At 47.6% G+C, this 26,469-nt stretch overlaps 1 protein-coding gene across 5 annotated transcripts in view; it reads right to left on the bottom strand.

The window, feature by feature from the left end:
* Positions 1 to 26,469, bottom strand: part of BRD3 (bromodomain containing 3) — a 55,476-nt gene that overhangs the window by 25,829 nt on the left and 3,178 nt on the right. For 2 of the 5 annotated variants that reach the window (XM_059715661.1, XM_059715662.1), the window contains 2 exons: positions 2,944 to 3,024; positions 1,773 to 2,096 (listed from right to left, as the gene is read on the bottom strand). In XM_059715661.1, coding sequence (XP_059571644.1) covers positions 1,773 to 1,973 — 201 coding nt within the window. In that variant the 5' untranslated portion in view covers positions 1,974 to 2,096; positions 2,944 to 3,024. Of the gene's footprint in view, positions 1 to 1,772; positions 2,097 to 2,943; positions 3,025 to 21,534; positions 22,002 to 26,469 lie in introns of those variants that run through there. The other 3 variants (XM_006260977.4, XM_014603763.3, XM_059715663.1) reach the window with 3 other exon arrangements.

Raw genomic sequence — 26,469 nt, forward strand, 5'->3', positions numbered from 1 at the left:
ATGCAATTACAGAACTCATCACAAAGCCACTCGAGCTAATTTGGGACGGCTTGCCCAGACCCATGTGCACAGAGGTATAAGGAAGGGGTCATGTCTCCATGAAGGAAGTGCCTAGGCTTTGTACCGAGTTCTGCCTGCTTGCCCAAGATCACTGGGGAGAAATAGGAGGGCATGAATTGGAGCATGGAGGCGAAACAGCTCAGTAAAAGGCCAAGTTATGAACTCGGCTTCCTCTCTCGTTACATGGCCGAGACTGACACGATGGGAGCCTTGCTGCCAATCCAAGGGGCACAGACACTGCCTCCAGGACCATTTCCTCTGCTTCTGCTTCAATCCAGTTGCCCTTTGATGCTGGGCACTTCCTTCTGCTCTTCCTCAGCTCCACAGTGGAGGGAAAAGCCCAGAAAACTAATTGGAAATAGAACTTAAATTAAACTAGGTGTGCTGAAGTGCTCCCAAGCTAGTCAAATTTACAGGTAAGGTGTCTTCGATCTGGAACGGGAGATGGGAAAACCCTTTCTTACCGGAGTAATCAGAGTTTCCCCCCCACAGAATAGCAGGTGCAAGGCAGCGGCTTTGGGTGAATGCTATAGTGGAAGGTATTTTCCTGCACAGAAACCCTAGTTTCTTTAGGGGGGAGGGAAAGGGCCAGTCTAAAAAGCTAGAACCAGTAGAGTATTGGCAGACATGAGAGGTCGCCAAATGGGATTAAAAAATTTTAACTAAGTAAAATGTCTGTATCCACGTACACACACCCAACTTCATAACCCTCCTTTTGTTCTGGGCCTGATGGGGCTGGAAAAGGATCGAACCTGAAACCCACAAAATCTCGGGATGATTGGCACATCGGGAAACCCGAACCGCAATCCCTCTGCTGCTGTGAATGCAGGTGGGGCCTACAACTCGTCATCAAACCCATTTTCTTTGAAAGATTTTAGCTAGCAGAGACCTGAAGCAGGCACACTCATGCTAAATGTGAACAAAGACATTATTTGTTGCCCCCCTATTGAAATCCATGAGACGGATGTATAAACCGCCAAAGGAAAAAACCTGAGCTCCTGATCTTCAACAGCAGAAACTAGGACTTTTGGAGGCTTCTTTAAAAAGTATAACCAAAAACGACCCCGCGTGCTTGCTGAGCTTGACACAACGCCAAGAGAGCTTCAAATGGAACGGAAACACTAGTGCAATTCTTTAGTGCACCAACAGCCACGGCTGCCCCAAATATTTCAGGACAATCTCCAGCACATTGTCTTTATACGGTCTCTCTGAGCCCAGTCAGAAGATTAATGTTACAGATACAGTCTCATCTATAAAAAAAAGCCCAGAGACAGTAGAGTCTGAGAAGTGCTTTAAATATATATCTATACATGCATACATCTGTACATACATACATATATCTATAGCTCTATAGAGATATAGATACACACACAAATGCAGACATAAACCCCCTGCCCCCAAATACTCCTTCTAAAATTTGATCAAAACTAACTTCCCTTCCAGCAGTCATGAAGACATCAGGTTGGAGTAAGGCCGTCTGTTGGATATTCAGGGTACAGTTTGGCGAAGAATGACCCCCCTTCCGGACATGACTAAGAATGAGGATGCCTATGCAGGGGGTCAGACTCGATCTATTGAGGTCCCTTCCGACCCTAACATCTATGAATCTATGAAGAGTCGGGAACTTAAAAAGAAATCTGTTCACGCCGCGATCACAGGGAGTCAAACTGTGCAAAGCTTTCGCGGAGCAGAATACAAAGAGGAATGCTTACTGGTAAGTTCAACTTAATTGCATCCACGGGTTGGTAGAAGGGCCAAGCAAACTGATGCTTCCACAAGGTCTTCACCACTACATTTTGCATGTACTGCAACTGGTTGGTTTTCCGCCCAGGCTTGTTGGGGTTGGTGACTTCTGGGGGCGGTGGATTGACGGGGCCCTGAGGAGCCTGGATCGCTGAGGTGACCGTCGACATGTTCCCACCTCCGGATCTCACTCCCGGTTGCGGAGGCTGCAGCACCAGCTAGGAGATTTTCTTTCTTCCTTTATGTTCCCTGAATGGGATGGACATCCCATTTCCAGGGTCCAACCATGCAACCTAGACCACAAGAGAAAGGGGGAAGAGCAGGGGCGTAAACGAAGCTGATCACTTGACACATGTACATCCAAGAAAACACTGAAGGCCTCTAAACCCAAACTCTTGCACTCATCATCCTGTCTCTAATACTGTGGTACTCAGCATGGTGAAGGGAGCTGGATAGCAGCACCTACACTCCAGGGCCCACAGAGAGCTGCTTGCCCTTGTAGTGCTGAACCTTGTTCATCTTGGTCCTTCACTGCAAGGAAAAATGCATGCATTTATGGAAGGAGCTGGAAATAGCAAGGAACCAGCTGGCCTGCACACATGCACACTGCCATAAGCTCTTGTGTCAGGGTTAGGTCTTGAGGGGAAGAGGAGACCTTCCACTGTGAGTGGGAGATAGTCTAGGACAGGGGCAGGCAATTATTTTGAGGGCTGCATTTCCCTTTCTGGCTCAGGGAAGCAGGAACAGCCCCATGGTCCAGGCCAGAAGCCTTTGCTAGGCAGGGGTTTCTGGTTGGGGGGCAAGGGCTGGGCAGACCTTGTTGCTGGGTCCTGCCACTAGCTTCCTTTGGGTCCTACTGCTCCCAGCTCCTGTCATCTTTGACAGGCAGCTAGGAGCAAATAAATATTAATTTTCTAATTTTTTTAGGGGCCCCGCAGGCCGGATAGAATGGCCTGGTGGGTCAGATCTGGCCCCCAGGCCATGTTTTGCCCTCCCCTGGTCTAGGAGATGCTCTTTCTACACATATCCTCCATAAGCTCTCATGTAAGGCCTAGGTCCTGAAGGAGAGAGGAGACCATCAGTTGTGAGTAGGAGAAAGAGCATGTCCAACCTAGACTTTCTCCTCCATGTGATCCTCACCGTAAAGCTCTTAAGGGCAGGGCCTTTCTCATACCACTCCCAGGTCAGTCCAGTCCAAATAATCAAAGTCCTTGCCTGACTCTAGAGGAAAAAAAAAATTAGAGCTGCTACATTCTGTCTTTTAATAGCACATCTGAAATATGGATGAACACAAACACACCATTTCATTATTTTTGCTTCAAATTTTTTTTTCTCCCTAGTGCACACCAGGGTAAACAAGCTGGCTGGCATCACCGAGGCTTGTGCACCATATTGCAAACAGCTTTGCTGTGTCATGTTCTATAAACATTTGATATTTCAGTTCACATCTGAACCGCAGCTACACTTTTCACGGCAAAATAGACCACACACTCTTCCTGGCGGCAAATTATTTTAAATATGTTCAGAAAAGTATACAAATAGTCGTGCTGACATATGCTCCTAGGACGTGTGGGGGAAACACAATCACGAGAGAGTAAATACAGAAGCAGCAGTGAAATGTGAAGAGGGAGGAAAAAAAATGCAAAGGAAGTGCCTAGAAGAAAGTCTTATTTGCTCTGCTTTTAAACATCGTAGCTTGAAAACCAGACTAAATATAGAACTTCAACTTAGCCTTGGAGGAGCTGATTAGATGGCAGCAAGAACTCAACACTTGTTTAAATTTAGGGGAAATTTTACAAAAATAGATGATGTGTACAAACATAGATGGCATCTCTAAAAAGAGATGGATGTGGAAACATAAATATTCCCGGTTGTGCCTAGGTAGTGGAGACACTTTCATGGACAGAAGCAGAACAAGAGCATTAACCTCTTGGTAACCAAGAGGATGAAGCGGAGACAGTATGGGATCGTGCCAAGCCTGGGACAGAGGCAACTCAGGCAATCAGACTCCAAGGGAAAATGCAGGAGACCAACGACAGCCCAGATTTTGCACGCTCAGGAGGGTCCCCACTTTCAGAGCAGGTTTTTGCATCGAGTTCAGAAACCAAACAAAACCATGCATGGTGCATGCGCATGCAGGAAGAACACAGAAGCTAACAGAAGATGCACTTATGGATCCAAGTCTATCCATCTGTCTGGCTAAAATTCAATTTCCTTATGAGGAAAGGGCGAGGGAACTGGGTTAATTTAGTCTGCAGAAGAGAAGACTGGGAGGGGCTTTGATAGCAGCCTTCAGTGACCTGCAAGGGGACAGACCTGGACTGTTCTCAGTGATGGCAGGACAAGGAGCAATGGGCTCAAGCTGCAGCAAGGGAGGTTTAGGTTGGATATTAGGAAAAACTCTCTCACTAGGAGCGTGGTGAAACACTGGAACAGATTACCTGGAGAGGTGGCGGGATCGCCACCCTTGGAGGTTTTGAAGGCCCAATTCAACAAAGCCTTGGCTGGGATGATCTAGTTGGCCCTGCTCTGAACAGGGGGTTGGACTAGATGTGACCTTCACACCCTCAGTTTCTATGATCCCTTCATGGGATGTAAAAAACTTTTTGCAGGCTAGGACTGCCAATAAATCCCCATCACCATCTTCACTTTCACAAACTTAGGGCCTGGGATAGCAGATCCAGGATGGGAGATTGATACCCTCCTCCTCCTCCTGCCACCATGCAGTCAGGAAGGGTAATTACACAAACACTCCCTGCCGCGCTGGCCCCATCAACCCTTGCCTGAGAAAATTCCTTCGTTATCAGTATCTTAAGACACATCCCCTTTGCAGAATGTCAGTCTTGCTATGAGGGTTTTCTGTCTACTGTCCTGGGTTGACAGCCAGAATGACTGCAGAGCAGAAGTACAGACACGTGGGCGCACTGGTCAGTAGTTTTCATAACTCAAGATCTAGAAATAATTTGCAATTGCAAAAATGGACAGGGAAAAAGCACCCTTCCTGTTTTTAGCACTGGCGGACAGTTAAAAATGTCTAATTCCAAACATTTTTCCATTCTTCAGGCTCAAACATTTTAAAAAATAATAGTAATAAGCAAGCAATGTGACATCTTCCTCCTGTTCTTCTACCCAGGGAGCTCTGAACTAGGCCTCTGCCCGAATCTCAGACACCTACCGACTTAGAAAGCCATCAAGACAGGACATCCATGAACCCCTAACTGCAGATCTTGGCATGCACCAGTCAAAAGCTTGTATCAGTATATTGGTTAATAAGCCAGAATCCACATAAAGATGGAAAAAGGAGGGGTGGGGATGGAGACTGACCAATTTTTAGTGCAAACTAATCTAGGGAGTGTCCATAATAGATCCTGGAATCAAGGTAACATGCCTCACCAGTTCCCTCTAGATATATCAACTATAAATGCATGATCTACAGCTGAATTGTACAAACACCATTTTCAGTAGGAATTTCCTACACCCTCCTGACTTAGCTGGAGACAAGAGATGGTCTAGTTTTAAAATCACTGGACTGCGATTCACAAATCAAGTTTCGGCCTCTGGTACTGCCACATCCTCTCGCTGCAACCTTGGGCAAGTCATTTCTTTTCATTCTCCTCCGTTCCCCATCTGCACAATAACAATACTTCCTACATGCTTTTTGTCCGTTTTGCTCAATTAGTTGGCAAGCTCATTGGGCTGGGCTACGCCTTGCATCACGTATCTGTACAGCACCTAACACCACGGATAGTAATCTTAGCCAGGCCCTCTCTGAGCTACTGGAACATGATTTGCAAAAAATAACCGATCACATAAATCAGAAAGCAATGATCACAACAGGGGGGACTGCCACGGGAGCAGCCACTCGGCCACCCCTCTTGCTACTTATCCTATTTAATTTGCCTGGGGCAACTCCAGCGGCTACGATCAAAGATGGCTGCAAACCAAAAACCTGCAAACCAGCACTGCAGAATCTGCAGCCATTCGCGTTCTGGGTCTGGCAGCTCAAACCCAACGCTAGTTAAAATGCACCTAGCCCTGCGTTTTTCCCCGGCGACAAAAGCAGCCGCGCTGGAAATCCTTGTTGCTCGCATAAAGGAGGCTTTAATGCGTATTTACCAACCGATTCATCAATATGAATGAGAGCTCTCAGAGGACGGCGGAGCCGAGAAAGGACTTTTCCCACGAGCTGCTCCTGGGAGCGGCAGTACAGCATTTTATGCAAAAAAAATTAAAAGGGGGGTAGGAAGGAGGGAGGCTCGCTAGTCACTTTGCATGGCATTATCACTTTTCCATAGTGTCCGAGTAGCTTGCTCCCAGCCCAGCCCCACCAGATGCTGAAGATCCAGTGCTATTTTCCAAGGGCTCCATTTGGCCCAAGCGTGCGCTCCCCTTGCTATTCAGCAGGCAGTGGCTCATACAGAACAACGCTGCAGTGGCCAACTGCAAAAAACCTTGTTCCCTGGAAGAACCGAGTCCAATTATTAACGAGCTGAAGCATCCCTTCCACACCAGGCCCCTTCCCAAGCCTCAAGGATGGCCCCTGCTCCGAGGAGCTCGCACGCTCCGGGAGGGCAGACGACGAAGGTTGGCGTGACCTATTTAAGCGTGGAAGACGGTTGCAGGCGCATCCCTTGCCCCACGTCGGAGGCCGGGAGGTGGAGAGGGAGGCTGTTGCATGCACGGCAATTAAAGCAGGCTCTCGCCACGCACAGCCAAGAGAACAGGAACGCGGCTCCTCCACTCAGTACCTCAACCTAGAAGAGATGAGGATATGCTGCACAGCTGTTTGGTTTCCCTTCTCCTCCCTCTTTTACTTCCTTTCCTTAAATAAGAGGCCCAGGAGCATGGCAAGCGGTACTTAGGGGCTCTGCAGAAGCAAGACAAGACCAGGAGAGAGGTGGAGGGTGGCAGGACTCCAGAGAGGGCAGCAGGGATGCCGAGATGAAGTCAGGAGTAGGAGATGCCCAGGTTGGTCCTGGTGGACTGCAAGTGCCTTGAGGTCAAGACTAGGTGGGCACATGGCACTGACCACTGTGGGCCTCTCAGTCCTACCAGAATAGAGGTGCAGCTACACTGGAGCTAACCAGGTGCTAACAGAGGTCAGTCAAGACTCAGGGGTAGCAAAAGAAGCAAGTCCATTAGCAGTTCCCCTTAAACCCTCAGTACTCATCATCCCGCGTCCTTGCCCCACTGAGACAGCATTACCCATGCAGATGTCAGCTTTTATTAATTCAGATTTTAATAACTTAAGATGCCGAGATTCACGACCGAGCTGGAAATCAGAATGCATCAGCCCAGCTCTCGCTGATAAGCACTGCGCACAAGGAAAGCCAACACATGGCTCCTCACAGGGACACCGACGGGAGCACGATGCGCTGCTCTAGTCCTCAGCGACAACCTCACCGTTCGTTTGTCCACGCTGGTAAAATACGACCCTGAGCAAAGCGAACGCAGAGCGCTCGCGCTACTTAATGTCACCAATCAAAGCCTCAAGTCGTCAGATCATGCGAGCACACGCTGAATCAACTGTTACTCAGTCGTGCAAATGCCTAGGGGCCACAGGCACGAACCAGGGATCAGCTGTGTTAGGTGCTGTACAAACATAAGATAAAAGGACAATCCACGCCATGAAAGACCCACAGCCTAGGTCACAACTCGGCATGCGTGTGAACAGTACGTCACATCCAGATGGATTTAAGCATATGCATAACTTTTAAGCAGATATAAGTACTGAATTTTATACATACGCCAATGGGGGCTTAATAGGAGACTCGTCTTATCCTGCATGTAACAAGTCTTCATGTAAAATCATCCCTTCTCTCATACATTTTGCACATCAGCAGCAGTCCTTGCCGGTTGCAGATCTTCAATGAGTGACGTTACCAGTTCAAACCTCGCTCTTGTGCTAACAATCATCGCTCTGAGCCCTGTGACATTTTCCCTGGTTTCTCTCTCTCACACGCTAAAAACAAAGCCCTGGCCCCAAATGTTCAAAAAAGCTCACTTGTACCGAGTTCGAGGCCGTTCCTCTTCAACGGACTGGAGCCTTCCTCGCTATGGAATCCATCAAAGCTGCAGATTTTGGCTCTGCGCTCAGCCAACCTAGTCATCAGAAATACAGCCAGGCTTAGAGGATTTCTTTGTTGGATTGCTCGCCTGGGTCAGTCAGCGGAGAGACAATTGGCATGGAGAATTCACATTAATTCCCTCCCCCAGGATGACATGCACCCCAATGATGCACCCCAAAGACTGTGTGCAGCAGCAAAGATGGTTTTAAAAGAAGCTAGGAAAGACCCGTGAAACATCTGTCGTGCCAGCGACCGACTGCTCTGGCTAACCCTTGTGACACGCATGCCGAGTTGTGACCTAGGCTGTGGGTTTTTCACTTCCTTGGGTAACATGGAACATTTTACAGCTGGTTCGTTCCTGTTTGTGGAGCAAGCGACAGTACGGAGGGGTTGATAACGGTTTGTACTGAAAAATAAGATGAGGCGTAATATTTGTAGGTGAGCCCGGCAAATCGCGACCAGGGTTTGTGCGGTTTCTTTGACAGAAATTGGAAGAGGATCCAGCCCAACCAGCCAGAAGAACATACACTTCTCCATACAAGTTGGCAAGAGTATTTATTATTGCATGATAGACATCCATCTTTCTTGGGTGTATTTCCCCATGATTCTGTATGCTGAAATACCGATTATGGACCCTTAGGGCTCCAGCGTGCTTAGCCCAGCCCCTGCCCCAAAGATCATATATTCTGACCAGACAAGGCAGATAAAGGGTGGGAAGATGAGCAATGCTGAAGGGACTTGACCAAGATCACCCAGCAGTCCAGTGAGAGAGCCTCAGACGTCCCGAGTTGGCAGTCCGGTGCCTGGACCACCTGGGCTTTTATCCGCTCCCTCCTTAGTGAAAGGTACTGATCACACAATAGCCCCAATAGCTCACCCTGGTCTGAAGGGAGTCAGCTCATGCCTTCAAAAGGGGGATCAGGGCACAAGCTGGGAGAGATCTGGCAAGAGCCTGTCCAGCAGGTACCACGTACAAAGCCAAGGCGAGCAGAGAGCTCCAAGGACTCCAACTGTCCAGGTGATGCAGGGAGCAATTCCAGGCTTTCTGCCAAAAGAAAATAAAGTAATGGTATTTTGCTGTAAAGGGCATTTAGGGAGAAGACAGTAAAACTGTCTTTATGGCCACTCAGGGGTTGCCAAGCTGAAGGATAAGAGACTTTTCCCCATGGCACTTCTACTTTACTTATCTCACCCTGAAAATTTACTGCTTGTGAATGAAGGTCTCAGATAAGGAGAATAACAGAAGGCACTTGGTGCCCAGCCAAGTCTGATGTTGGCTAGGTCTACCATACAAACCTCTGCTGCAAAACCAAGTCTCCCGCTGCCCGTCTTGGAGAGGTACATGCAGAAGAAACATCTGGGTGTGGACACCATTCGTCTGATAGAAAAGGGCAACTGGTGGCTTAGCTTGTGCCAGGCAGGGAGGTGGCGTAGCAAGAGGACACACTACTAACACCTTCCACTGGATTTGCCTACCAGGCTGGAGCGAGCACTCACCTTGCTCCTTTGGGAGGTTGGGGGCGACTGAACTCATGCCTGGGGACAACTTGTTCCCTAGACCCAGCAGCCTCCACTATGCTTACAGGTAGCCATGGCAGAACATGGGCACGACCCAAGCCAAAATAAATCTTGCCAAATGCAACTTTCAGCCCCGATCCTGGGACGAGCTGCACAGAGATGGACCCTGGCCCAACAACTTCCAGGAGTCTCCGGCAGGGTGCGGCTCACAGCAGGCTTCAGACCGGAGGACCTGCAGAAGTCCTCCCCCCCTGAACCTTTCATGAAGCCTTCAGGACAGCTTTCATTAGGCGTGGACATGCGTGAGCAGCCACCCTCCTTTCAAACGTGATGGATCTGCAAACACAACTTGGGGACAGCTCAGCCATGTTAAAGATTGAGTAGAAGCCCTCATACAAAACCACCCCTTAAAAACTGGGATGTGGAGTCTTTTTGCACCATGTTAGGAAACTGGACTTCTGCTTTCAGATGCTATGAGTCCCATAATCTGGAAGACCCTTCATTTATTATTGCTGTTGTTTCTCCACTTGATAAGCCCACATACCACAGATTCCTTTCTTTCTTTCTTTTGGCAAGATTTTGGAGCGGCTCGAAACACATGCCGAGCCACATCAAGACGCTGGCTTTAACTCACCCTGGTGCAGGCGAAAGAGGAAAAGAGCAGGAGCAGATTAACTCGCTTTTGACGCAGCATGTTTAGTACTAGTCTGCTTATTCAGAAGGATTTGCCACCACTCGGGCTCTCCTTGGTGATTATCAGAGTAGGTGTTTCCTCCAAAGGCATCAGTGGGTTCCCAAAGAGAAATACCAAGACCGAGGTTTTCCAGGGCTTAGTCTTTGGACCCTTGACTTGAGACCTCTGGGCGGGATGCGATTTTCAGAAGGTGGATGCTGAGCTCCTTGTGAAAATGAGCCTTTCTAACCGGTACTCAAGTCACGCCTTCCAAAACGGAGGTACACAAGCCGCTAGGCACATGGCCACGTTTTTGTTAGCAGCTTTTACAACAGCTCATAAATAATCGAGTGATGGTCTGTCAAGTCAATATGGACTAAAGCACTCATCCCTGTTGGTGGATTAATGCCGCGATAAACCTCGTCACCTCCTCCTCGGCTGCATATATAGCTCCTGGAAGGATTCAGATGCATCACACACCTTCTGTAAAGAATTGAGTGCGTGGACACCTGCAGCTTTCTAAAGGCTGCTAATGTCAGGAGCAGGTGGTATCGAGACATGAGTAACAAGGGATTTTTGCTGGGAAGCGAGCAAGTTTTGACTCTCAAAGACCTTCTGCTATGGTATTCATTTGTAGTTAAGCAAGCATATGTCGGAGAATGAGCAGGAGAGTTTGCATCCCAACCTGGACTCCTGACTGGAGTCAGCCCTTGACGTGCTGCCCAGAAACTGGGTGTTGGTGTAGCGTCGCGATCCCTGCAGAGGATGGATCAGTCTGGATAGACCCTGCATAAATCCTCCTTTACTCTCTGACACTGCGAGACAGGACACTGGGCAAGATGGACATGTGACCTGACCCAGCACGACACTTCTTATGGAAAATAAAATAGGAGCCTGAGCTTGCTTTCATGTTAAAACTGTGGGGGCTCCAACAGCGCGGATGTGATGTCTGCATCGGGTAGCTTCAGAGACTTTTTAGCACCTCTGTGGCAACACAGAAATGCCCAAACTATTACTTGGATGGCAAACTCTTTGGGGCAAGCAACGTGTTTTTGCAGCACCTAGCACAGCAGAGACCTGGCTCGCTGCAATAACCGTGATTAACTACCAACACGGTACTAGGGATCCAGATCCAGTCAAGGCAGAAGTCCATTGGTACAGAAGTAAAATCAGGGTCGTTTCAGTGCCCTTCGTTTCATAGCCTATTGTACCCGCCAGCAATGCCAGTCAAACATTATTCTGTGCTCAAAGATAAACGCCTAGGACTTTCTACCCTATTGCATCAAAAGCCATCCTGAAGTGCCATCTGCCGCTGAGCAGCCAACTGGTACGCTCCAGCGTCGTGCCTAACATGAACCTCCCTTTGCCAGGACGTGGCCAGGCACCACCCCGACACCTCCGAGTACAGCCAGCACAAGGCTCCAGCCAGGAGCAGGAGCAGGATACAGGGTCCCACATGCACGCAGGGACCGAGAAAGTCCCTTCTGCCATGAGCCGACAGGCTAAACAGGGAAGGCAGACAGAGATCAGAGGGGGCCAAGGTGACAGGGCAGCAGCATGGGCAGGAGCAGAGTCCAGGCCTCCTGGTTTCCTCTCCGCCGCCCACAGCATCTCCCCTGAATCAGCCATGAGTCTTTCACCACGATGCTATAGCATGGGCACTTCTAGATCGAGCTTTCCCTTCTGTTTAGAAACCGCCTTGGATAGTCAGTGCAATGCCGGCAACAAAAGATGGCATTGAGCATTCAACCCTCAGACTCTTGGAAACAGCCTGGACAATTTTAGGCTGGAAAGGTTTTTTTTCTTTCTAACGTAGCTTGGCATGAATCCAAGCCCCAGGTGATGCACACAAATGTTCCTATGATGTGTGCATCCAGGAAAGCCTAACACGGCAGCACCCACAAAGGGCTCAGCACTCCAGGTGGATTACTGGAGGTTTCCACCATCGCAGTTTGCTCTTGTCTTTGAAGGTGAACTTTGCACTGCTCGTGGCGCAAAGGTAAATGCTTTGACGAAATCAGCTGGCTCTTTCCTCCCCCTTTCCATCTGAGTGCTGAGCCCAGCGCACTTTTAACAAGAAACACCGCTCGCTCGCTTGGATTCGGCTGCATTTTACATTGGGAAATTACAGGCAGCCGTTCCACTCCAGTTACCAGGAGCGGTCAGAACGGTTTCCTTTCCCGTCTTCCAGCTCCCTAAGAGAAGAGACGATGGACGGAGAGCACTTTGGGGAAAAATAAAAACAGAAAGATGGGCCTACAGCATGACTGAGAGTCCTGCTAGCCTGGCAAAGAGTCGGAGAAGGACGGCGAGGACTCTAGATTGGACCCCTGAAGATCAGGGTTGAGGTCCTGACCCTGCTAGCACTCGCGCTATGTGGCTCTGAGCCAGTCGATTCATCTCTCCACCTTAGCTCCCCATCTGCGAAACAGGGAGAACGGCACTTTCCTAGCGTACGAATAGGAAAACTATTTTGTTGCGTGCGCATTTGTACAGCACCGAGCACGAAGGGATCCAATCCATGACATGGGAGGAGAAGGGTGATTAGGGACTAGTGGGGGACCTATAGTGATGTAAATATTAATGGTTTGGGAGGTGTTCGCGTACTGCAGCAAGGGGAGCCATGTTAGAACAGAGTTAGGCTTCACTGTTCATTTATAAAGAGGATCATTAATTGTCAGTTGAAGGGGTTGAAAAGCTAAAATTGCCATTGGCCAAATTCCTTCCATGGGACTTTAGTCCATACAGCCAAATTCAACTTACAGCTGGCCTTAGTTTTATGAGCTCAAATGCAGCAGGGAAAAAAAAAAAGCAGAACGGTAATGAAAGGGGCACTGAGCAGGCAAGGGCTATGCAAAAATCATTCAAGTCCTGCCTTTTCTTTTTTATTTGAAGAACTGTCCCACCCACATACATGCAATAACCCAAATGCTGGCTAGTACTGATTATTATAACCTGGCTACACATAGCACTTGCTAATGCCCTTGGGAGAGCCAGAGACAGTCCTAGAGGAAGCTGAGGAGTCCTGGATTGCTTCTCAGCTCAAGGCTAGCGCTGATATAATTAAGACCAAAAAAGAAAGAGAGAGGACTACATACTGGCTTGCAAAGGAACATTTCCCGAGACCCAACATTACTACTGTGCTGGTCAACAGAGAAAATAATTCTTTTAAACCAAAAGAAATCTCACACGTGCTCTTTGTGTTTCTAATGACTTTTTTTTAAGAATAAGAAAAAGCAAGTCCCAAGTTAAAAAGCAAGTATGGGTCTGGACAACCAGCGATAGCGACTGTTCTCTCTGACTCTGTATTAGCCTAGGATTTGCAAATGAATCAGCCGAATGTTAATGTTGGGGTTTTCAAATGAGCGCAGCAGAATAATGACAACCGACTCCCACCTGAAGAGCTGAGTTTCAAGTTCCTTTGGGGAAAAAAAAGGATAAAGCACAGGCCTACAAGCACAAGCCTTCCTTAATTCATACTAAAAACAGGCAGACCCAATACAAGACTATATTGAACTTTGCCAATTAGCGAGAAAATCAACCAGGTAAATAATTGAAGAGGCTGCATCATCTCGAGGCACACCTTGTTACAGGTGCCGAACAACTAATTTCACTTTAATGATGGACACTTCATTCTAGCATCTTTAGTATGTTTTAGGAGTGAGGAAAACCCTGGCTTGATCTGCCCACAAAAAGGTGTGTGCTGCTTCCACTGAAGTGGTTTAGAAACCAACTGCGTTAACTTTGGCACAGACCTTTTGTGTGGATGCTCACAAATCAGGTTAAGGGGGCCTTGAGTCAGTGAGAGATCAATTATGCCCTTATCTACACTTAGAAGGTTTGCTGGCATAACTACATTGGCAAGCACCAAGAGTGCAGGCATGGTTTATACCAGTGAAAAAGGACTCACTTGGCTGACAACTTATACCAAGTGTCTGAACAAAATCAGCTCTGCTGCCCAAAGGACTGTTTTGTCCCAGCTTAAACTGTATCCACATAAGGGCTTTTGCCAGCACAGAAAAGAGAGGGACAAAATCACATCCCTCCTTAAAGCTATAATGACAGAATTGCAGCATAGATGCTAAAGACACTCCTGCTGCATGTATAGTTTTGGACCAGCATAAATATTACACTAAGGCGGTGTGATTTTTTTTTAATTGATAGTTATGTCAGTGCAACTTCCAGTTATACTTGTTAATGATGCTGTATCTCAGTAGAAAAAACTTATTTTCTCATATAAAAAAGGTCACGGCAGTACCGTATATTGATCATAGCACCAGCAGGACTGCATCCACACTAGAGAGGTTGTACTGCTCATGCTGTACCAAGATGATGACTTTAGCACCAGGCACATGCAGTCCAAGCATTAAGCCAAAATAACAGGTCCTGCACCTGAAGGTGCATTGGTTTAAACACTGATCCCTTTAAACTCACTCCGAATATAGTACAGATGTAAATCGGTCCGTGCAAGCAAAGCCTGATAAAAGTCAACATAAAAGCCCCCTTAAGTCAGTTAAAGAGAGTCTACTCTACATAAAGGTAACACACAATTAAACCTGTTTCTAAACCAGTTTAAAAGGATGTCTCCACACATGAAAATTGCACCAGGATAACTTAAGAGGGACACTGAAACCAATATAGCTGAAGGCTGTGTGGGAACGTTCTCATTTTGGTTTGAGTGTGAATATTGTGGTTTGGCTTAAAGTTGATTAGGAGCAAGTTGAATAACATGAGGACTACTCTACAAAGGGAAGTTACCCTCTAGTAAGTTGAGTTATGAATTTACAGTGTACATACAGTCAGCACCAGGCAACTCCCTGCACCCAAGTCGACCATCTTTGTGCACATTAAGCTCACAAGTTAACTTACTCCACTTGGAAAATTTAAGGGTTTCCACATAAGGCATCAATACAGAGCTGCAGACACACTGTAAATTCATCTTCTCTACCTTACTGTCCAGACAAGCCCTAAGCCACCCCTAAGCCCTGCCTACGCACAAAAGCTTTAATGCAGAACAACTAGCCTGGTACAGATACAATTATACCACTTTCATAATGTTTATTCCAGCCTCAGAAAAATAGGGCCGGAAGGGACCTCAAGAGGACATCTAGTCCAACCTCCTCCTCTAGGCAAGAGCATCTCTATCTTAACTATCCCAGACCAAACTTGGTCTAAACTGCTACCAACAGGGAAACTGTGTCTACAGCAGGCTTTTTACTGAAATAAGAGCATTCACACTGGCTTCAGCACTACGGTAAAAGATAGGTTTAGTTATACCAGTGCAGCTTTCTCATTTATGCAAGCCCCATGTCAAAGGACCTGCAGCTCTCAGTACTCTACAGCAGCATTTCTCAACCCATGGGTCACAATCCAAAAGTGAGCTCAAGAATATATGAAAGGGTCATGAACAAACTTCAGAAAAACAGATCAACACACTTTAAAAATGGATTCTCCTGTAAAGGAGAAAAATGTGGGAACCTGTGGGTTCCCTCTTGCAGGCTGGCTTTTCCAGCCTTCAAGGGGCTGCTTGGGGCTGGGGGGAACAGGAGGAGGGTGATCAGGCAGGAGGTGCCATGTGCATGTGCACACATGCATGCGGCACCCAGGCAGCGTGGAAAGTAGCTCCCCACAGGTAAGTCTCTGGGGCGAGGGGGATGGAAGGGGCATAGACAATGTGTCAGGAGTGCAAGGGGGCACAGGTGACACTGCCCAGCTCCTCCCCAGGGGAGAGTCGTGGCCTGAGGGGAGTGGCAGCAGCAGCTGGACCATGGCAGCAGGGTAGAGCTGCAGCCCAGTGCGCAAGCAGCTGGCGGCGAGAGCAGCGTGACTTCTCCCTCCCCATCCGTAACTCCTTGCACTGCTGGCGGCATGGCTGGTGTGGGGGTCCCGGCGGCAGTGGCAGCAACGAGTCTCACTGCCTGGCTCTGCCCTCCTGTGCCAAGTCCCGCCCGCTGGGTTGTGGAGTTAGCTCCTGCCCATGCCATGCTGGTCCAGCAAGGCTGCAGACCCATGCCTGCTGTGGGTGCACAAATTTGGGAGGGGGGGGGAAGCAGGCATGTGCCCCCCCCATGCCCCTCTCCCCCACCCTATACATTGGGCAGCTGGGGCTTGGGGGCAAGGAGCAGCGGGTTGGCAATGAGGGACACCAGCAGGGCTGGCAGGGGGCTGTTTCCTACTTTAACTATTTACTGGGTCAGGACTGGCCATTAATGCTTACAAATGGGTCGTGGTACGAAAAGTTGAGAACCACTGTGCCAAAGCACTATTTCTAAGCCAGCTTTGTTCAACCTGCAACAGCAAAAGAGCTGTTCTCTATCCCCTGGCAAGGATGTGTTAGTGAAAACAGGGTCTGTGAAGGCCGTGCTGCGGACCCATAACTCACACAGGTAAGTGTTAACACAGACAAGTAGTTTTGAGCTATGTCTGTGTTAAAGATTTCCATCAGCACAGCTGTGTTGGGTTGCAAAGAGGGATCTATGCCAACAAAAACCCCAGAGTAGATATAGTCGCACTGGTAAACACGTGTATTTAACAGCAAAAGTTGTTTTGCTTCAGCCGGGTTGCTTTACTGTACTGGTAAAAAGCACAGCTTGGCCGGTACAGTTGTGTATGCACTTGGAGCTCCGGCCGGGTAGAAAATACTGGTATTCCTACATCAGTCAAGAACACCAAGAATAAGCATAGTCCCGTTGGCTTCACAATGCCACTGTGAATTCAGCAAAGTAGGCCTTTATTTTCAGGGCAGATGGGACCAAAGAGGGGCACTGATGAAGGAAACCTGCTTGAACCTTCCCAAGATGCCCTACCAACCCGCGCTGCGCCCAAGCCACGAAGTCTGGATCCGAACTCGCTCAAAGTTGGGATTTCATTCCTGCTCAAACACTTCGCTTGGCCCGTGTCAAAACTGAGTGAAACCACATGCAAAACAGCATCAGCTACACCTATACCAGGGGAGAAAAAAGCCGACTTCCAGTCCTGATGAAGGAAAAAATGCACACAAGTCACTTCTTTTAGAGGTTGCTGCTGAAATGTCTTTAAGTGTTACAACGCCTGCTTATTTGGCTGAACAAAAGAAGCAGCTCGAAAGAGCCCCCGTCCCGGCAAGATAGTAAAGGGTCTCAAAAATAGATGCAAGCATTTCTTCAGTCTCTGTCTTATCCATCATAACACTCGCATCCCAGAGAAAGATATAAAGAAGGAGATGCGCTGGCCAGCTTTACCGGCACGTTCCTAGGAATTTCCACATCACTTTTCACAGGAATTTGTTCTTAAATCCTTCTCTGAACAAGCAATGCAAACCATGTAAAAGGTATTTTCTCACTAATATTGCATGGTTAGTGTTGCACAGAAAGGCTGACCTCTGGCAAGCTCTAATGAACAACAAAAAGCTAACATCACAGTAAAATGCAACAGAACTATAAGCCCGAGACAGGACATTTTGGAAGGACGTGTATAAAGCTCACTGAACAGCACAGCAAACAATGGTTCCTTGGTAAATCCCAGAAGCCTAGTGCTTACAGTAGTGTTCTGGGCTATTACTGTAGAATAATGTGGTATTTTCCCTCTTTTTTTTTTTTTTAAGCTTACGGCTCGTGGTAATGGCTAGGAGACCTGCTGTGGATTAACGAATTTTGCAAATTAGCAATGAAGAAAAGCGCCAGGATTAAAGAACGGCAATCAAGGATGCTGAGACGCCAAGTGTTCGCTGTTCATTTATTTTGATAAGTGTAGATTAGTCTGAATTTATAGTGCTTGGAAGTTTACCAAAGAAGAGCTGAAGTCACATATTTGGTAAAAGTAACTAAGTCTTCCAAATGTGAGCCCTCACAACATGTCTCAGCTGCTGCTGTGGAGTGAGATTACTGGCACACGCCTGCCATCAGTGCAACCAACTGGGACTTGCACATCAACCAAGTTATAGTGAGCAAGACTCAGACCACAGTGAGAGCCTGTTGGGACCCTGGTGCACAATGCAGAAGTTATATGCATCTTCTTGCCACACCTGTAAGGAAGATGTATACCCGAGTGTTAATGCAGACCCCAATCCTGCCTCTCTACACATAGGGATCATGGCTAAGACAATGGGTCTTAATGGGGACGGGGGCTCTGTCCACAATGAACAAATGGCAGGAGATGGGGTGACACTTCAGACTTTTTAGGTAGGAAGCTCTATTATAGTCTCAGGAGCTAGACTGGACAAAGCTTTGGAACATGAAGGTTTTTACCCAGGAGATATGGAACTTTGCATTATTATTAGAAAACATCCTTAACTTCATCCAGCCGTTAAGTTGTAGCTGTGGTTTCCAAGGGGTTTCATTTGCAGACACACTCGCAAAACCAGCTCTGCTTCAAAATAAAATGTGAAAGTCTATTGCTGCCAACATCATGAACCAAAGCCATGCCACATGAGAAGAAAGAAAAAGCACGAACTATCTGAGCTGCTGTTAAAAAAAAAAAAAAAAAAAAACCAACCCAAAAACCCAGCTGTGAGTAACATTTTCAAAAGCCTCCATGTAGGGCTGGAGTCCTATTTTCATAAGTGACTTGTTTCCTTTGAGCCTAAATCTTACTGGAACTCAGTAGGACTCAGACTCCCACATGCTGAAGTCTCTTCCGAAAATAAGACTCAGGCTCCTAAACCACATAAGCATTTTTTCTTTTTAAATTTTAGCAGCAACCATGTCTGACAGGCCCTTCTGGGTGAGTAGTCACTGCCTGTGCACCACTTTCTTTACAGACAGTGTAAAAGGCAGCATCCTGGTCAGACTTCTTGTGCCATAAAGAACAACAGTAATCCTCCACCCAAGCCCCCTACTCCTTTTTTTTTTTTTTTTAAGCAAACAATTTGAAAATATCAAACACGTGTATTTTTAACTGAAGCAAGAAAGGAAAAGGGGAAAAGCATCTCAGGAGTTAGTCTTAGTCACTGGCAAGATTGCGAGCCGTAAAAAAGAAAGCTTCTGGGCAGGAAGCTACACATTTCAGCAGGGGCCTTTATGTACATTCTTTCAAACTCCTGAGCTAACAAAATATGAAATATGGGACCCTTTGGAGCGATCCTAGTCTACTAACCCTACCATGTACAGATGAAGAGAACATGCAGCATTTGCAATAAATTCAGCTTTCCTTAAAGTGCCATATTTAAAGCAATACACTACTTGCATTGCTTGTAAACTCACCGAGCTGATATGTAGCTTGAAGCACACAAGTTTATTCTGTGCTCTTCTCTCCCCCTCAAAGAATGCAGCACATATTACAGGCAACCCAAGGCCTCTCTGAGACCCTGCCTTATCCCAGGGTGAATTCAGGACAGTCACAGCTCTAAACTCAAAACTCTCCCTATGTCTGAAGAAGGACTTTTATGCCCAAAAGCTTGCAGAAACCAATTTATTAGACCAACTGAATAGCTGGAAAAAAGACAGCACATCTACCCAAACAACCTTGTCAGCCTCAAATCTAAAATTTCCAGTTAAACGTACGGACAGTTCCTTAGCGCCACTCACATAACCTGGAAGGCAATAAAAATACTAACTAGCTTGTCAAAAAAACAACTTCTCTTCCCCCAGCAGGGGACAGCAGGTGTGTGTGGCTATTGTGCTTTCCCCTAACCTACTATTACATAATGTCAAGTAGCTTAAACTGGAAACAGATTTGGGGTCAAAAAAAAAAAAAAAAAAAGATACATAAATACATGCATACAGCTCATGTGATATTTCACTCCTGATCTAAATTAAAAAGATGCTGTTTAGCTTTGATCCCTCTAGATAGTAACAAGAAATACATCCATGCTACAGGAAAAAAACAAAAACAAACCATGGAAGGGAAAGTGTTTCCTGCTTTGCCGTGGGTATTTTTCTCTAAGGAACTTCCTACATTTCCCATACAACCCGTTCCCATTCTGCGCTGGCTTTGAGAGTTAGTTAAGTCTGGAGATGAGACGACTATTATATTAGTCTTCAGATACCTGAAGGGTGATTACAGAGGATGGGAGTGGGATTTTTTTCTGTGACTGTGGGGGGCAGGACTAGGAGCAATGGCCTAGGAGGAATTGAGATGGGAGATGCTCTGCTCTGAGAGTGGTCAAGCCTTGGAAGAAGCTGCCTGGAGAAAGGAGCAAATCTCCATCCTCGGAAATTTTCAAGAGCAAGTTAGAAGACACTTGGCCGGGATGGTCTGGTAATGGCCTTGCTTTGGGCAGGGGGCTGGACCACATGAGGTCGGCTTAGGATCCTTACAGCTTTCATCGGCTCCCACGGTGACGCAGGCGACCCAGACACAGCAGCACAGGGGGGGAAGGCTGAAAAGTGAAAGCGGCTCCACTCCAAGCAATGGCCCGGTCCCCACTGCCCAAGTTCAGGTGCAAAATGTAAACAAACAGTCAAATAGCCAGGAGCACGCCAGGACAGGACACCGGCTCCCACATCTCAAGGAAACCCGCAGGCTCCTTTTGCTCCCACGTCACTCCAGGCACACGTCTCGCCTTGCACCAATTGCACACAAACACACCTTGACAGCTACCCCGCAAACAACACATGCTGCTGGGGTGCCACCTGCTTCCCTCTCTCTCCGGGCTGGGGAGCAAACCAAGCCATCAGGCAAAGCTGCAGCCAGCAAAACATTTCCACCCCCCGCCGGGTTAGTGCCCCGTCTCGGCCACACGACACCCCTCGGTGCAATCGACCGGGGGGGTGTGCAATGCACAAGCCCTTGTGCAACTGACGAGGGTGGGGGTTGCAATTGACTAGCCTTGCTTTGCAGCGGCCTGGCACCGACAAGCTCGGATCCGGGCTCCTGCCTCTCACTGGCTTGCTAAGAGGGGTTGTTTGGTGTTTTGTTTTGTTTGTTTTAAAGCAAGCCCGCAGCCCTCGTCTCCCCCATAATTTTCCCCTTTAAAAGATGGCGGGCAGAGAGAGAGAGAGAGAGAGAGAGAGAGAAAAAAAAAATCCCTTCCGTAAGGGAGATGGGCTGCGCTGCACAAACTCCAGCCTGTGCCTCTCGCGGAGCTGGGAGGGGAGAGAGGTAGGTGGGTGGGAAAAAAAAAAAGGAAAGGAAGAAAAGCGGGGGGAGGCAATAAAAGAGGCAGAGCTCAGTGCAAACATCCCCCGGAGCTGCCGCCTGGGCAGGGGAAAAGGGGAAGGAGGAGAGAAGCAGCGGCCGCCCCGGAGCCGGAGCCCTCCAGCTGGCTTTGTTACATTGTTGCCATGCACAAAGGCTGCGGAAGCGACGGGGAGTCCCTGTTCTGGCTTGCATTAAAAAACAATAATAATAATAATAATTTTAAAAAAAAAACAAAACAGCATTGGCCTTTCCCCAAATGGGTTTTGCATTCGTGCCCCCGCCCTCCCCCCCCGGCCTGCCCTGCCTTCCCCTCCCCTCCCCTCCCCTCCTGCGGAAAAAAAAAAGAGGAAAGCAAAGCATGGCCCGCTGCTCGCAACGCGCCTAACAAAGAAAGGGTAAGATTAAATAGATTACTTTGCCCCGGCGGCTCCAGCAACGTTTGCCCGATAGTCCCCTCCAGTTGCTCTTCTTTTTAGCCTCGGCAAGGCAGCATAATAGATGCGCTAAAGCGGTGGAGAGCTCATGCGCCCGGGCGCGAGGCCATGTGGGCAAGGTAGTCTTTGCAGGCGGCGCGGGCCAGCACAGCCGCCACCCCCCGGACTACAACTCCCAGCCTGGCCTGCGAGCTGCCTTTCTCTTCCCCCCCACCCTCCTGCCACCACTCCTCCTCCCTTGGACCAGCGGGCAGGAGGGGGGTGATCCCCGGGTCAGTGTGGCATTGCAGCGCGCTCCCCCGAGGCGTGGAGCCCGAGCCTGGCTTGGTTTTTGGAGGGGTGGCGAGGATCTGCCTTGGCTGGGGGCTTCCCCAAAGGGTGGAGGGGACACGCAGGCTTTCCCCTCCGCTCCTCTGGCTTGCAAGTGAAGCTGGAAGGGTGCAGGCTCCCCTCGGAGCTGCCCGATGCTTTTTATCCCCACCCCCCTTACCTCCTGGTGATGACACGATTGCAACTTGAAACCCGTCTCCTCTAAGCTCCACGGGTCTCTTATTCTGGTTTGCATTGGCTAATGCACACTCACAGTTATTATGCAACAACCAATACAAGCCGCAACCACAAGGGCATGCAACCAATGCCAACTATTTCTAGCATGCCAGGCAAGGCAAAAAAACAAGGAAAAGAAACCAACAACCAAACCCAACCTGTGTTATGAGCTGCACAGGTGGGTGCACTGTATCCACAGGTATCACGACCATGATACAATGAGCCAGCCACCACATGCCCTGAAAACAGAGTTGCACTTTAATATAAACACGCCGTTTAGGGGGGTAAAAGAAGTGTGAACAAGGGTTGAGCAGCATTAGAAGAATGGACAAGTGAAAAGCAAGAGAAAAAGAGCAGTAGACACTGTGCTGAGGAAGATCAGTGAATGCAAACAGTCAGAGAAAGACACAGATCTTGTTCTAACTGGAAACAGGATCCAGTTGCTGTGGCACCCAGTAAAGTAGAACCATTCAAAAAACAAATGGATCCCAGGGAGACATCTGAATGCCAGTGTATACGTGGAAGTTAAGGGATTTCTCTCTGGGCACACCAGTGGAGCCTGCCACGCCGCTTTTTAGCTATAAACAGTCAAGCAAGGATGCTATTTTGTCGGGCTGTTATAACCATAAGGTGGAGGCACGTTCATAGATGGAAGGGACCACATAACGTCATCTAGTGCAGTGTTTCTCAACCCGTGGCGTGTGACCCAAAAGTGGGTCGTAAGAATATATGAAAGGGTCACAAACAAACTTTAAAAATGGATCAAATAATTTTAAAGGATAATCCATTTTAAAAGGAGAAAAACATGAGAAACACTGCATTTTTTCCCTTGCAGGCTGGCAGAGCTCCACTGCTTGCCCCCCCACCAAATGCCCCACACCCCCTGTCCAGAAGTCAGGGCTGGGGGTGAGGGGAGTTTCTACTTAAACTATTTATTGGGTCAGGACTGGCCATTGGTGTTTACAAATGGGTCCTGGTACAAAAAGGCAAAGAACCAGTAATCTAGTGCAGCAGTTCTCCGCCTTTTTTGTCCAGGACCCATTTGTAAACACCAATGGCCAGTCCTGACCCAGTGCCCCCAGTTCCAGTGTGTGGGGCAGGGGGTGGGTGTGTGGGGCATGGCAGGGCCCCAAGCAGCCCCTCGCAGGCTGGAGCTCTGCCAGCCTGCAAGGGAAAACCCAGTGTTTCCCATGTTTTTCTGCTTTAAAGGAGAATCCATTTTAAAGCTTGTTGGCAACCCTTTCATATATTCCTGAAAAATGCTGATCTAGGGCAGCCTCCTGCTCATGGCAGGATCCTTCCCGCACTAACTCATCCTAGCTTTTCAAAGTTTCCAGGGATGGAAATCCTACCACTTCTCTAAGTTGCCTGTTCCAGTGCCCAATCATCCCCATAGTGAGAGAGGCTATAAGTGGCTGTTTCATTTGAAGCAGACTTGACCAATCAAAACCTGGGGGGAAAAAAAAGAGGACCTGGATAGTCCCTTAAACAGGCATCCCTTCCAATCTAGTTGCTGCCCCTCTGAGACTAAAGAGGCACAACCTGTGTAATGCTGCTGGGATTGGTTTGGGGTATGACTGGTATCATAACAGATGAAAGAGAGTCATTTACACATGAAGCTTAAATGGCAATTAACTCAAATTAGCTCTGATTGCAACAAGGCAAAGTGTCAGTTCAGGTAATTCACAGATACTTAATATACGGGACAATGGGTTTTGTCCATCTGTAAGGTTTAGGGTTTGCTGCCAGATAAAACACTCAAATTCAAATCAAGCCCACTGATAGATTAGTCCCTGGAATGAATAGCATTTGAACGGACTGAGCCACAATTAGTTTATAGAGGTATTACAGCCATGCAAGTGAATACCTGTGGGGTGATGAGAGAGGGAGTTTTAGCACATTTTATCTCAGCTACTTCACAGGTATGTAAAGTGGGACAATGGGCTTATACTAATATCCCTGGAACAAAAGGCTCTCCCAAGGGATGCCTGTTTACAAATGAAGTTTCCTCTGCTGGCCTTCCAGGCCTTGGCTCCTGGTCATAAAAATAATAGGATTATAGAAAATTCAGGTGTGAAGGGACCTCAGAAGGTCACATCTAGTCCAACCCCCTGCTCAAAGCAGGACCAGCCCCAACTCCATCATCCCAGCCAAGGCTTTGTATAGCCAGATCATAAAAACCTCCAAGGATGGAGATGCCGCCACCTCCCTGGGTAACCTGTTTCAGTGCTTCACCGCCATCCTAGTGAGAGAGTTTTTCCTAATATCCGACCTAAACCTCCTTTGCTGCAACTTGAAGCAGTCCTATCTCCTCTGCACCTTCAGAGAAAACGTTTTTGGCTCAAAACAGATGTGAGGTCTATCCCAGGTCTGATTTCCCCTGGGTTTGACTGGCATCACACAAGGTTGGGGACAGTCCTTGATGCATACAGCTTGAATGGGAATTAACATTTTTCCTGGGACAGTTAGGGCTATCTTGGTACCTCATGGGTACTTCACTAAGTACTTAAAGTGGGACAATGTACTCTGTAAGATCACAGAATAACAGGCTTTGTCCCGGGAGAAATCTGTTTTTAGCCTTTGTAATCACCCTGCAGGTATTTGAAGACTGTAATCAAATCCCTCTTATGGTCTTCTCTTTCCCCAGCTAAATAACCCTAGTTCTTTCAGTCTTTCTTCACAGCTCTCAATTCGCAGGCCTCTAATCACTTTTATCACTCTCCACTGGACTCTTTCCAATCTGTCCAAATCTGTCTTGAAGCATAGGGCCTGAAACTGGACACAACACTCCAGGTAAGGCTTCATGTGTTGCCTAGACTAAAATAATCGCTTCCTTTGATTTGCAAACGGCACTCCTATTAATACCATTCAAGGTGGTGTTGATTTTGCAGCAGTAACACACTGTTGGGTCATATTCAGCTCAGTCTATGGTCCACTGTAACCCCTGGGGCCTTCTCTGCAGCACGTTAACAAAGTTACTCCCTGGATCCTGCTTTCAAAGACTTCATCAAAGGTTGCGGTGGCAATGTTCTTTTAGGAAGTTGCATCTCTTTGTACAACCCAAACCCATCCTTCTTCATGCAGATGAGCAATCGGTAACAAAAGGATAGGCAATGACCATTCTCATTTTCATCTCCTTCCTGTCTTAGATCCCAGTCCTGGAATCACATCCATTGTTCATACCACCAAACTCAGTGGGATCCTACGCTAGGAGCCCAGCACAAGTGGAGGTGTTCACAAAATTGGGGCTGTAGTCATGTTATCATCGTTCATTGTTCAGTAGTCCCTCCATATATCGTATAATGTCAGAGAGAGGTTACAGAACAAAATGGACCTTCTGCTGAAATTCTTACGAACAACAGGCAACACCATGAACAATATGAAACGTCATATTTACTTCCGTTAAATTCTGGAAGCAAGGGGGGTTTTGTGCTTTTTTTAAATAACTGAATCAACTGTACAGCTGGAAAAGTGTGTTAGGTAAACTTTGGGGCACAAAGTGCCCTTCTTCAGAAGGAAACATTCTGGCAGCAAAGAAGAAAAAAGCAACACAAAGAGGGTATATGTGCAATTGCTATGTCAGACTAGAATCATCCACTTGACAGCTTAGATTTCTAGATTTTTTAGCCTGGTAGAATTTACCAACCTAAGCACAAATACTCTCCTTTGTACTGTAGAGATAAAGATACTCTATTTGATCATGAGTTACAAATATACCTGCACTGACTTAGCTGAATGTTGCAAGGTTGTTCCATATTATCAACTTTTCCTGGCTTGCAAATGCTAACTATAACTATTAGTCCAAATGTGGAGGATTGCTTAACTAGGCAAGGAGATTTACATCTTTTACCTGAAAAAGAGGCAACAGAACAACCGGCCGTAACATATTAATGGTCTGATTTTCATAGGTGCTGAACCTTTAAGTCCCATTGACTTGAATAGAAATTCTCAGCACCTCTGAATAGGAAAGCAATAACCAGTCTGCCCAAACTCCAAATTAATAAAGTAGGCCTTTCAGACTAATGATTTCCAGCTTTTTCTTCATAACTAAGCAGGCTGGAAACTAACTTAAAAACAGCCAAACGAACAACGAACTGCTGAAAAATGAAAGCTGAGCTTTTAATGGCCTTGCAGGACTTGAGGAGCAGGGACTTGGCTGACACCAGATACCGACAGCACTTCCATGAAATCATGTCTGGTGGCTGCACCGACTGCTGCGCTCTGAACTGCAACATGAAGAACGGCCCATTCAGAACCAAGCATCCCACCCAATTCATGGTGTTGTCTGTGGGAAGGGGAGAGAAGAGTAATAATGACCAAGAAAAGTTGATGGATTGTTTTTGCCAAGCCTCCGCCATCCTATTGGAGT

This window comes from Alligator mississippiensis, chromosome 12 (genome assembly GCF_030867095.1).
Source record: "Alligator mississippiensis isolate rAllMis1 chromosome 12, rAllMis1, whole genome shotgun sequence".
Taxonomy (NCBI): domain Eukaryota; kingdom Metazoa; phylum Chordata; order Crocodylia; family Alligatoridae; genus Alligator; species Alligator mississippiensis.